At 42.6% G+C, this 13,527-nt stretch overlaps 1 protein-coding gene across 1 annotated transcript in view; it reads right to left on the bottom strand.

Annotated features, from left to right (window-relative positions):
- LOC139406474 (non-muscle caldesmon-like) overlaps positions 1 to 12,876 on the bottom strand; it is a 40,519-nt gene extending 27,643 nt beyond the window's left edge. Inside the window, exons 1-2 of the mRNA XM_071149095.1 lie at positions 12,541 to 12,876; positions 3,318 to 3,470 (exon numbers count right to left, since the gene is read on the bottom strand). Coding sequence (XP_071005196.1) covers positions 3,318 to 3,470; positions 12,541 to 12,599 — 212 coding nt within the window. The 5' untranslated portion in view covers positions 12,600 to 12,876. The remainder of the gene's footprint in view (positions 1 to 3,317; positions 3,471 to 12,540) is intronic.
- Between the last annotated feature and the right edge of the window lie 651 nt (positions 12,877 to 13,527).

The following is a 13,527-nucleotide window of genomic DNA, read 5'->3' as shown; positions in this document are numbered from 1 at the left end:
GACACAGACCACAACGATGCCTCCATGCTGTGCACTTTTGGCCCTGAGGCACAGTCATGCCTGCAGTAATGAACTGTGGCATATGAACACCACTGGAGGCAGGAGTAGAGGGGGCATTGCAAATTGCAAAAAATATATCTATATTTTTTTTGAAAAAAAAACCCACAAAAAAACGGCATTAGCAATTACCCGTCCAGAAGTACGTCCTGTCCTTGCAGAAACAGCTCCTCAATGTTTGAATTATAACACTCAAAGATTCCTCAAACAAAAAATCTGTCTCACTTTCCCGATCAATCTCTTCTATAATCTGGTGCAAATCTGTATACTTAGACTTGGACTTCGCTTTTCCTGATTTATTCGCCATGATGTCTTCAAAGAAATCGTTGAAAAAACACTTTCCAAAATACTACTTTCCAAAACGCTGCTGTGTGTAATAAGCGTGACCTGTGGTCAATGGCGAGAATTAAGTTTGTTACGCGTGCGTTTCAAACAAGGGATGGTGGTCCAACCCATAACCATCACATACTGTCGTTTACCTCAGCTCATTGGCTATCTACCCAGCTAGATTTCAAGAAGATCAGTGGTCATTGGGCAGAAATACAGTCAATCAACGAAGCTTCGCTGATATTATTGGTGCGCAATGAAGTCATTGCTCGTTGGCTTCAAATCAGTTCACTTCGGTCAATACTCCCCGCAAAAAAAACAATCAATTTTGGCTGTGTTACAAACATCCAGAGGATTGCACTGAAACCAACTATGACTAAATAAACGATTGTTTAGTGTGTGTAATTACGTCGAATGCTCCGTAAAAAGTTGATAGAGATGGAATTCACGACACAAACGGTTTACAAAATGTTTTGTTTTAGGCTATAAAAATGGATTTTATCAAAGAAAACTGAACTTCATTTGATCACTGGGACCCTCAGGAAGAGAAATGAGAGCAAGATATCAGAATGTAAGTCATAATTTTACCTTCACCTGGTTGATCGCTCTTCTCAAACAAAAGCATGGTATTTGTTCTCTGTAATAGCTATTTTAAATTGGAAAACTTAGTTTGATTACCAAGATTCAAATCTTTTGAAGGATGTAAGACACTTGCATTTTCAAGAATGTTTAATGTTACGATGTTGTATTTTTAGTTGTCACTCTGAAACTTCTCCTGATGTTGATCCCTGTACGGGGATCGCAGCCATAAGAGGTTTAAACTTCACAGGTTAGTCCGAACATCTGCACCTGGCTGAACAAAACCATGAACCTTCTATCAATTACCAGGTAGAGTAAAGAATTCTATCTTTAACGAAGAACAGATTAGCAGCGCACCTCTCTCTCTCTCTCTCTCTCTCTCTCTCTATTTGTCTCTCTCTCTCTCTCTCTCTCTGTCTCTCTGTCTCTCTCTCTCTCTCTCTCTCTTTCTCTCTCTTTCTCTCTCTCTCTTTCTCTCTTTCTCTCTCTTTCTCTTTCTCTCTCTCTCTCTCTCTCTCTCTCTCTCTCTCTCTCTCTCTCTCTTCTCTCTCTCTCTCTCTCTCTCTCTCTCTCTCTATTTTCTTAACCCTCCGTTCATTAAAACAGTCCTGAAATGAAAGTCTGTTTCATCTTTGCAGGAGCTGGCTGAACATAATGCTCCCTCCAGGCATTCCAATTATAATTAAGTAGGTTAGCTACTAAAGTAAATTGATGTTTCCAGATGGTAGTTTATATATATATTAACATATATTTAACGGACAATTAGGAATAATGAGCAGTAATTGTGGTGGTTGGATTCTTCAGGTGTTTAGTCATGCAGATGTTGTTATGAAGTGGTTAGTTCTGACACCAAAAGCTCTCTGGTAACAAACCACAGGCACCTGTTGGAAAGGAATATTTGTGTAATGGCTCTGAAATGTCATGTTACTGTAATGACTTTGAAAACAAAGAGGAAGGAACCTGGTCTGAATCTCGGCTGGCAATTACATTGTTGAGAGAGCAGTACACAGTCAACGACACAGAGATCAAATAACAGCAAACCCCAAACCAGTGTTCACAGTTGTTTTGACGTTTGGTCTTCTGAACTATTATTCGACTGTATAATTTATAATTTATCCCCCTTAGGGATAAAGAGGAAACAGGGAGTCCTTGAAACAGTTTGGAAATGTTACTATGCCTGTTTTATGATCAATCCAAAATTACAGACTACACTGAGTGTAGTGACTTTACCTCATGTCAAGTCACTCATTACAGTTTAAAAACGTGGAGGCATTGTCATGATCTAGGGCTGTTTTTGTTCTTTCTTCTCCCCTTTGGAGAAAGTGTGGCAGTTAAAGGCCATGATAGTAGTAGTTTCCCAAGACACTCTGTCGTAAACATTCTTCCGAGCTGCTGTAATGAGAAATGCAGCTGTGTGTTCTTTGCATGGAGAGAGTGAATCAACCAGTAAGGTAGAGAGAGAGAGAATAGAGTGAGAGAATGAGCGTGTGAGGGAGAGAAAGAGAGAGGGAGAGAGCGAGAGAGATGGCCAAACGAGAGAGCAGGAGAGAGAGAGAGAGCTAGAGAAAAGGAGGCAGGTGGAGATTAGTGGAAATATTTGTTTTTTTGTAACCACACATCCTCAGGATAGTGGAGCAAACCCATAAACAACTGAATGTATAGCAAACAAGGGGAAGTAACTAACCCAGTAGAACTCCCATGGTATTATTGCATTTTAGTAATTTAGCAGATACTCTTATCCAGAGCAACTTACATAAGCATTTAGGGTTAAGAGCCTTGCTCAGGGGGTACATTGACAGATTCTTCACCTAGTCAGCTCAGGAATTGAACCACTGACCATTCAATTACTGGCCCAACACTCTTAACCACTACACTACCTGGCTCCACAGCCAGGAAATCTGACAAACAGCCCTTCATATAAATCATTATATCAGCTGCTTCAGCACAAGACAAAACATAATAGAGAAACTGTAGTTTGGATGTGGGAGATGTGACATGAATGAGTGGGTCACAAGGTTGGGCTCCGTTCAAATTGAAGGCAGACAATTTATTAAGAAGTGATTTGAATGTAACATTCAGAAATGTAAATAATTCTGAAATAAATCGTTTCTACTTTTCAGTTTATTGAGAAGACATTGAATATAAATGCAATTTTTTAAATAATTGAATTGCAATTTTAGTTTGTTTCCTGAATTGGCTGTCTTCACTTCGAATTCAGCCCAACCCTGGTGGGTCAGTGAGTAATGTTTGGTTGTGGGACAGGGATGATAGGAGATGAGTCATGCCTGATCTACAAGGTTCAATAACACCATTATCATGCTTGATGAGTCATAGTAGAGTACTTGGGTACTTACAGGCCATCCTCCGCCAAGGCCCCATTGTCCAGTGAGGGGCCTTCAGGGCCCAAGGTACTGCTGCTGCCCATACTGCGGAAGGACTCCCGGGTCCTCCGCCGACGCTCTCGCTCCACCTCCTCTGCATCCTCCACGCTCCTCTGGGTGGTTATTCTGTGGGGCGAGAGACAGGGTGAAGATATTTGTTTAAAGCTACAGTCTGTGATTTGTAAAATAACAAAATGGGTCACCTCCACTTGAGAGATGAGGCTAAGGAAGAAATATAGTAAGAATTGTAATGACCATTGAACAGCTTTCAAAATCCCAGACTATAGCTTTAGAACCTTACTGAGAAATGCTTTTCACCCCCATGTGTCTTTGAGTTTTTTGTGCCCGACATGGTTGGATCTCATGAGTCATCGTCCTGGGCTCTCCCAAGAAGATGTTTCTAAACAATGGCCTGTTAATTCCTGGAGAAGGGAGAATGAGAACATCTGCCTCAGACCTCCTAGCATTCAGCTCGTCACGGATGAGCGATGACATCCCAACAGAACATCGGAAATTCTACTGCATCCCCCTGTGTTTATCTCACTAGTAAACATACACACACATGTGGGTCTACTCATGTTTGCATTTTACTGCAACAACACATTTATCACAACAGTGTAAACCACTTTCTCCACGTCAGACCAAACCAAACTCCCCTTGGGATTCAAAAAGGGTTCAAAGTGCATCCTCACTAATGTAGACATTTAAATGTTTCCTGGAAGTGCATGACATCTAGTTCTCTGTATTTATGAAGAGCAGATTCCACAGGACTTATGGACTTGTCGGCTGTACTGTTTCTCTGTTTTGTAACGAAGGGGTCATGGTACTAGCCTCAGAGTAAATGTAGGAAGTTCAAGACATCTATTTTTCAATGTAATGAGCAGATAGTTTACAGCACTTACAGACTTGTCTGCTGTACGTCTCTGCTGTGTAGCTAGCGAGGGCCATGGTATGAGCCTATAAGGGTGAATGCAGGAGAACTGCCTGGTCAATAGGTTCCATCTGTGTGTCAGGGTGTCAAATGACTACACTCAGGTCACTAATAGGGCCCTAATGTGTCACAGGCCCCGGGGCGTTTGTGTTACCACCACCTGAGGCCATCTGCTTCAGTGACTCTCCCTTTCACAACACCCTATATAAAGGTCCATGTAGGTGGGATGGTCCGTAAAATCACACCCCACACCCCCACCGCTAATCACAGGTTTTTTTGTGAAAGGGAAAGGGGGGGGGGGGGGGGGTGAAAGGGTCAGAGCACAGCTGGATCTAGGTTACCCAGATACGTTCCACTATTTTCAATGTTGGTTTCCTTCACAATCAGAACTGGTGGCCAGGGGAAAATGAGCTGATAACCAAGTGCCCAACACCACTGAGTGATGGATGAACCAGGAAGTATTGTCATGGTTTCACAAAGGCGACTTCACGGACGGGTTGAAAAACTGATGTATAACTCATTTGATATGTCGATTGAGACACAAAGGATAATTTTTGACTTTGTCTCCTCAAAAATGTTGACACAACACAACCATTGTGGAGACAAGAACGCAGGCACACCATCCCATTTGGTATGGTATTAGAGGATGTGGCAGTCGGACTTAACTTCTTACCCTATCATTCTTTTTCCTTTCATTTGCATTATGGGATTATCTCATTCTTGGCACCAGTCAAACGTCTGACTCAGATGATGATGTCATTAATCTGTTGGTGACTGGATCGATGGCCTTTCTTTCTTTGTCATCCTCTTTCACTCACTGTCTAAATCTGTTCTTGTTTAAACCTAATCTAAGAGACCCATTTTCTCACCCCGTTTGTCTTCTGGATCTGCAACCGTGGGAGGTGGGGGGGAATAGCAGTGAGGAAAGACACGCCAAAGAATCTGGTTTACATTGGGGCTTATGTTGCCTTTCCTGACAATTGTAACGACATCTAATCTCGACTTCCTCTAAATAATGTTCAAAAGCCGCAGGGCCAAAGAGACAGATCCCGACAGTTAGACTGTTAAGTGGATTTATTTGGGGCTGTTTTTCCCCTTTGTAAATTCACACTAGAGCAAGCCTGAGCATGCCACTGTTGTCTCCACACAAAACTGAAAACAAACAGACAACTGCCTCTCCAGACCAGATGGGTCGGTGTTGTGTGTCACAGGGGAGTGTGATTAGCAGAGTTCTTGGAGTGGGAACTGCCAGATGCTTCACCTTTCTGAAATACTTATTTACTTATCAAATCACATTTTATTTGTCATATGCACCGAATACAGTGAAATGCTTACTTACAAGCTCTTTCCCAACAATGCAGAGTTAAATAAGAAAGTGAAAAACACATGAGGAAATATACCACACAAGAATGAAGCTATATACAAGGAGTACCAATACCATATCAATGTTCAGGGGTGCGAGGTATTTGAGGTAGATATGTACAGTGCCTTCAAGAAGTATTCATACCCCCCCCCCCCCCCCCCCCCATGGAAAATATACATTCATATATATTCATTAGATAAGTAAGCAATAGATTACAGTCACATTTGGCAGTGATTACTTGCTGTGAGTTTTTCTGGGAAAGTTTCTGAGAGCTTTGCACGCCTGAATTGTACACTATTTGCAAAAATTCTTCAAGCTCTGTCAAATTGGTTGTTGATCATTGCTAGACAGCCATTTTCAAGTCTTGCCATATATTTTCAAGCTGATTTAAGTCAAAACTGTAACTAGGTCAGCCAGGAACATTCAATGTCATCTTGGTAAGCAACTCCACTCCAGTGTATATTTGGCCTTGTGTTTTAGGTTGTTGTCCTGCTGAAAGATTCATTTGTCTCCCGGTGTCTGGTGGAAAGCAGACTGAACCAGGTTTTCCTCTAGGATTTTACCTGTGCTTTATTTTATCCGCCCAAATAAACTTATGACAAGCATAACCATAGCATGATGCAGCCACCCCCATGTTTGAAAATATGAAGAGGGGTACTCAGTTGTGTGTTGTTTTGGATTTGCCACAAACAATGCTTTGTATCAGGACATAAAGTTAATTTCTTTGCCACATTTTTTTCAGGTTTACTTTAGGGCTTTACAGTTTTGGAATATATATCACGTACAAGCTTCCTTCTTTTCAATTAGGTTAGTATTGTGGAGTAACTACAATATTGTTGATCCATCCTCAGTTTTCTCCTATCACAGCCATTAAACTCTGCAACTGTTTTAAAGTCCCCATGATGAAATCCCTGAGTACCTTCCTCTCTGGACAACTGAGTTAGGAAGGGCGCCTGTATCTTTGTAGTGACTTGGTGTATTGATACACCGTGCAAAGTGTAATTAATAACTTTGCCATGCTCAAAGGGATATTCAATATCTTTTTTTTTTTTTTTTTTTTTACCCATCTTCCAATAGGTGCCCTTCTTTGCGAAGCATTGGAAAACCTCCCTGGTCTTTGTGATTGAATCTGAGTTTGAAATGCACTGCTCGACTGAGTGACCTTACAGATAATTGTATTCATTTATTTAGGCTTGCCATTACAAAAGGGTTGTATACTTATTGACTCAAGACATTTCAGCTTTCATTTTTAATTCATTTGTAAATATTTCTAAAAACATAATTCCACTTTGACATTACGGAGGTATTGTGTGTAGGCCAGTGACACAAAGTCTCAATTGAATCCATTTGAAATTCAGGCTGTAACACAACAAAATGTGGACAAAGTCAAAGGGTGTGAATACTTTCTGAAGGCTCTGTACTGGGCCATCCCCACCACCCTCTGTAGTCAAGGGCGGTGCAGTTGCCATACCAGGCGGTGATGCAGCCAGTCAAGATGCTCTCTATGGTGCAGCTGTAGAACTTCTTGAGGATCTGAGGGACCATACCAAGTCTTACTTACTGAGGGATTTTATTCCTCCTAGAGCATAGGCCACCAACAAACTTAACAGAAAAAGGCCACTCCTGGGTTTCAGACTGGAGGTTCAGATATTGGGAGAAGTTTGACGGTCTAAACAGCAGTCAGGGGATCACAAGCAATAACCATGTTTCATGATAATGTACTGTATTTGGTTAGCAAAGTGCGGGTTGCAGGCAGCCTGAGTGAATTTTGCTCTGGAAGTTAATGACATGATCTACCCCAGCAATATCAAATGCACTGAGGGTTGGAATGATTATGGAACAAAATGTGAACCCCTCTGGTAGTTCATTCCCCATCTCTGACTCCCTTGTTAGGTTTGACACCTGGCTGTTAAAGATGATTGACTGGCCACCCGGAGATCACAAAGATCAATGGAGTACAGGAAGAGAGGTGACCCCTAACATCTCACTGTGACACACCGGGTTACCTGCCACACTGTGAAAATTTGAGCCAAAATTATGACCGAGCCATATATTCCTTCTGTTGTGTAGCATTTACATGTACACATACACACACACACACACACACACACACACACACACACACACACACACACACCCTTTGCTTGACCGTTGTACGTAATACTTGATACTAGACTAATACTTGACTAGAGATGCATTAGTTAAGAAAGTAAGTATTTCACAGGAAACCACAGTCATTATTATCCTAAAGTTAAAAAGGTTCAGAACACTTGTTTAGCTCTTCGCTACTCACTGAACGATTATATAATAACATGGTTTCCTTCCTCTATTAAAAGCCAAACAGACAGACACTGAAGAGAGGGTGCTGTGAAAAATGTCCAGGATGATGTCATGGTTGTCATGAAACAAGTTAGAACAGTTGCTATGTGGACGCCATTACATCAGCCAGACACAATACTATGTTGTTGACGATACTGAGGAGATTACTTTTCCAAGAATCGGGTGAACAAGTCACTAACTGAGAGGAGCTTTTGCCAATTCACACTGCCATGACCTAACTTGAACTACAGATTAAAACCAAGTCAGCTGTAGCCTTATGTGTCTCTACTCAAACGAATGAAAGTCTACTACGAATGCCACATCATCATGACACTTTCCAGTCATTCCAAAATGGCTGGTCATTTTCAGTGAAATGCAACATGTTTATGGCAGACGTTTACACACGGCCACCTGGGGAGGATGAACTATGACCATGGAGGTGACTGCCAGGCAATCTGACTGCATTGCCATCAGAGGAGGCTGGTGAGAGGAGATATATGAGGATGGGCTCATTGTATTGGCTGGAATTGAATAAATGGAACGGTATCAAACACATAAAACAGGGAAACCAAGTTTGACTGTTCCATTTATTCCATTCCAGCCATTACAATGAGCCTGTCCTCCTATAGCTCATCCCACTAGCCTCCTCTGGCTGCCATGGACCCAGGCCTGCCTGGGCTCCCCCTGTAAGCCAGTAGAGTAGACAGTAATCACTAATCGCCATGTTATGGCTCTCAACTGGTCCCCCGTGCAGAAACCAAATGGAGCACAGCTCATTTACTACAGTCTGGGAACACCAGGGTCCTTTTGGTTTGTTTACCTACGGGCTTTAGTCAAAGCTCATTACACACAGGTAACTGACAAAATAAAGCAAAACACCAACATAAAGCGTCTTAATGCGTTGGTCTCAACTGCATGGAATACCCTGATACAGCTGTTCAATGAGCAGGTCTGGTGAATACATTTGCACTTCATCTTATCTCACTGTGTGGGATTTGATGGTTTTAAGTCCATGGTGAGACCGATAGAGATAAAATCCATCCACCATTGAGTCTATCTTATCCTATAGGATCTTAACTGACCAAGGCAGGAGAGATAACCGTCAGAAAGCCAGTCTGTCTATCACCTCTTTCCCTTCCTGCTCTAAAGAGAGTGATCTCTGGAGAGGGAAACACCTGGGTGTTTGCTTTCCCCTGTTGCCCTCCAAAACCCGACAACCTTTGGTAAGGCACACCAGGGCAAGGGCAACGGAGAACCTTGATCAAACATAGTTTACTATATAGGGAACAGGGTGCCATTTGGGACATAGTCAGAGTTCATTGCCTTTTCACTCAACTGGCAAAGCCCACCACATTCCTCTGTCTCTTATCTCTCCCCCCTATCGTAAAACAGAGAACACCTAGTCCACCGAGGTCACAGGCTGAGGTGGGTGGATCTGTAGTATTAATGTGCCTGTATTGATCAGAATCAGAATTGCCTTTATTCGTCAAGGACATTTTAATATACCCAGAATTTATCTTTGCGAAATGGTGCTGCCTGCAATAGACAAAATATACATTTACACATAGTCTACATATAGACGCAGGCTAGCATAGGGGTGAACAGGCCAAGGTGGGGTGGGTCTGTAGTATGAGTGTGTGTGCATTAATGCAGGCTAGCAGAAGGGTGCACAAAACAGACAGGCTTGCTCTGCTTGACGCTTCCCTGGATGCCTTGTGAATGATCTCATCACAAACCTCTGAGTGATGGAGGATCAGAGATGAGGAAGACGGAAAAGAGAAAAGCTCTGTCTCTTTCTCTCTCTCTTTCTCTCTCTCTTTCTCGCTCTCACTCTCTCACCCTCTCTTTCTCTCACTATCTTTCTCTCTCCATGTTTCTCTCTGTCTCTCTCTGTCTCTATGTATGTCTCTCTCTGACTTCATTCAAAACAGATCCACCTCACATTCTTTCCTTGACCCATTCTGATGAATGGCACAACATCAGATAAAATGTGTTTAGAGGCCACTGCTTTTTCTGAGATTGTTTCCATTTGTGTTCTGTTTGCTTTTATTGGTATCGACACAGCGCTCTTGGAGGTTTTAATGTGGTTTTACTGTGAATACCTCCTCTTTGGGACAGTTTCACTGCTTAGTGTAAGGGTGCTTTTCACCAACAATAAGACTAAAATTTGAGTCTGTTTGGCTTCTAACATCAGTATTTCTGACTCACTTAATAGTAAATCTGAGGCAACATAACATTTAATCAAGAGGATGAAGGATCATGAACAAACTGTAAACCATATTTTTGTTTCAGTAAACAAATAATAAACACTTCCAAGGGTTTGGCATTGTCATATACTTTCTAATGATGGGATGGGACTCACTTGATAAAAAAATCTTGGGCAACAGAACATGTAGACAAGCGTGTGAGAGGTTTGGCATTATCTGACACTAAGGTTGGGATGGAGAAGTGTCTGTCTGAGGCTGATGTCATCCATCTCTCTCCACTTTCCCAGTGGGAACATCTGCACTGAGGATTAGCCCAAGTGTCTCGTGGGAACACAGTGTTGATGCACCCCCCCAGGCCTGGCTGTATAGTATTTATGTTCCCTAAAGACATTGGATAAAGTGCCTTCTACCCACCTCCTAACTTTCCACACCCTCTGAGCAGCCTAAGTGCCTAAGCCTCAACTCTCAGCTGTTTCATAAACCACACCTGCTATGCTCCACCGGAAATCCTCAAGCCTGTCTTTCTTCTCCCATTGACAAAACTGGAACACTCTGAATAGACAATCAAAACAAAAGTTTGAATTCTCAGTGAAGACTGAATGCTGCATTCATTTACTCTCTTTCACTTATTATCAGGGAAGGCTCTGGATCGACTGATCCGCTGTTTGGAAATGAGACTGAAATGGGTCTCAATAGATGGAATCTATGTTATTTCATGTCTCTCGTATTTTAATTGTGTAATTGCCCCCCCCCCCCCCTACATGTTATAGTGATATTTCTATTTCTATTGTTTATTACCGTTTTCATTATTTTATTTCACTAGTCCTGCGAGTTGAAGCTGGAAGCATAAGATTTTCACTGTGCCTTGCAATCACACATGCAACCCTGACCATGAGTCTATTAAACACTCTGAATCTGAATGTTGAGTGATTTCTGGACCTGCACTAAATGGAGGCTATCGGTTTACAGACCACCTACACTTTACTTTCACTACTGGCTCTCTCCCTCAGAGTAACACTGGGGGAAAGGAAATGTCAAATAAAGAGAAATACCTAACATGCCGCCACCCGTAAGCGGCCCCTTTTCACAAGGGAGTGGTCCATGTCACCCCTGTCACCTTTGACACAGTTCACAGCCCCAATTTGCCTCAGTTTCAGTCAGAAGCGAAAGCCTGGGGCACCAATCTCATAATCTCTCTTTCTTTCTTTCTTCCTTTCTCTCTTTCTCTCTCTCTCTTATTCCCTATCTCTGTCCCTCTCTCTCTCTCTCTATCTTATTCCCTATCTCTGTCCCTCTCTCTCTCTCTCTCTCTCTCTCTCTCTTTCTTATTCCCTATCTCTGTCCCTCTCTCTCTTGCTTTCTCCCTCCCTGTCCCCCAGAGTCTTCGAGAGGAAAAACAAACAACCAAGGAGATCTGATGTAAAGGTCTGTTTGTGGTGTCAGAGGCACTGCTTCAGTCCTAGCAGACAAAACTCCACTCCGTGGTGAAGGAAGTTTCTGATGAACTTCACCAACTTCACTGGAGACGAGACTAGTTTTTGTGAAATCTAGCTCTGACTACATCGATTCGCCCAAGGTCAATACTTCACAAATGTTTTTATTAGGAAAAGCCCACCTTGTACCTATGTTTGTCCTCTGAAGTTGCTTGCCTTTCTTTGTTTGCTGAAATCCATATTTTTTCTATAAACGTTAATCAAATACAACCACAGACTGCCCATGTGGCCATTGAATCTCAACAAGGAAACAGTCAGTAGTGGTATTTGATTAACTTCAGTCCCTGTCCAGGTTGTGTTGTCAACAGTGATAAGACCCAGGGCAGTGGACATTGAATTACCCCTCCTGTAATCATAGCAACAGGAGAAAGCCCAGGGTCTGTATACATGAAGCGACTCAGAGTAGGAGTGCAGATTTAGGATCAGGTCCCCCCTCTTAGTCATTATGATATAGAAGGCAAAAGTGTGCTGATCCTAGATCAGCACTCCTACTCCGAGAACATTTGTGGAAGCTGCTGTGGGATCTACCTCTGACTAACATCTACAGTACACTGATCCATCTCTCTGGTGCTCGATCTGACAAACATGTTCACTAAAATGAGGCTGGCTAGCCAGAACTGGGGATATATGGCTACATGGTTTAGCATGGTTTAACATACAGTGGTTCCTCAATTAAAAGTTGCGTCATACCACGGTATAGTGTACGATATGCCGTGCTATGGTACGCAATGGACTCTAGCAGGCTACAAACATAGTGCTGTGACTCAATTTACTAGAGTTGAGCACCTTTTTTCTCGAGCATACCTGAAAAACAGCATACTTAACTATCTTTCTCTATTCAAACTATCTCTACTCCAAAAACGGGTTTCATGTTTTTACTCACTTCAAGAGGTTCTGCAAACCTTGCTTGCTGGAGTTTCTTCTCAGGATAGCATGTGACATGTCTCCTTTCTCCTCTTCTGACCCTCTTTATCGGAATCAAAATATCACAAGTGTAGCTCCTCTTCCTCCGACAGAATGACAGAACCTCTCTGTCTTTTCCAGTCCTGAGCCCAACGGCCAGTGATGAGGTTTCTATAGGACAGATCTCTGTACTCCTCTTTTGTCCCTCAGACGAGAAGGCACATACACTTTCTGACCTAGCCACACAGACACACACCCCCAGGGCTCCCTCGTCTCTTAGATGCTGGCCCCCACGTAGCCTGTTGAAAATGTGAGGAAAGCTCAGAGCAGCACTCTCTTTCCTCTCACAGAGACAGACTTTAGTTACTGCCCCCTTCACCCTCCTCCTCTCTCCCTCTCTCCTCCTCCTCTTCCTCTCTGCTACATGTGGTTCTTATTGAGTGCTGAGACCGTAGCCCAATATCTTTTTTCCTCCCTTACCCGTTCTGTAGGGTCATGTGGCTTTCCCTGGGGGAGATGTAAGATGATACCCCCACCCAACGTCCTCCAATCCAGACCCCTAATACCCCCCTGTCCCTCTGTCTGTCCCCCGGGCCCATCCACTCCCTACATCTCAATCTTCACTCAGATTGGAAAAGATGAAGAAAACAATTGAGATATTTGTGTTTGGGAACAAACACTTAATGGTCCTACACATATATTGAATGCTTGTCCTGTTCACACTACCTCAAATTACTAATAATCAGTAAAAAAAAATATTGAGTAGGTTCAGTTTTATTAACCAATCATAAAGTAGTAAAAACCTTTTGAATGAACACATTTCGTTTATCAAATATGATTTATTTAGAGGCATGTGGCATTTGGAGAAGTGCTGTGTGTCACTTTGGTGGTCCTACTGTTTATGTTCCTTTCCAGCCTGTCTGGAAACTGACACTCTCAGTGGGACTTGGTGTCAGTAAGGCCAGGT

This window comes from Oncorhynchus clarkii, chromosome 4 (genome assembly GCF_045791955.1).
Source record: "Oncorhynchus clarkii lewisi isolate Uvic-CL-2024 chromosome 4, UVic_Ocla_1.0, whole genome shotgun sequence".
NCBI lineage: Eukaryota > Metazoa > Chordata > Actinopteri > Salmoniformes > Salmonidae > Oncorhynchus > Oncorhynchus clarkii.
The sequence above is the reverse complement of the archived record's forward strand: the minus strand, read 5'-3'. Positions and strand labels throughout refer to the sequence as shown.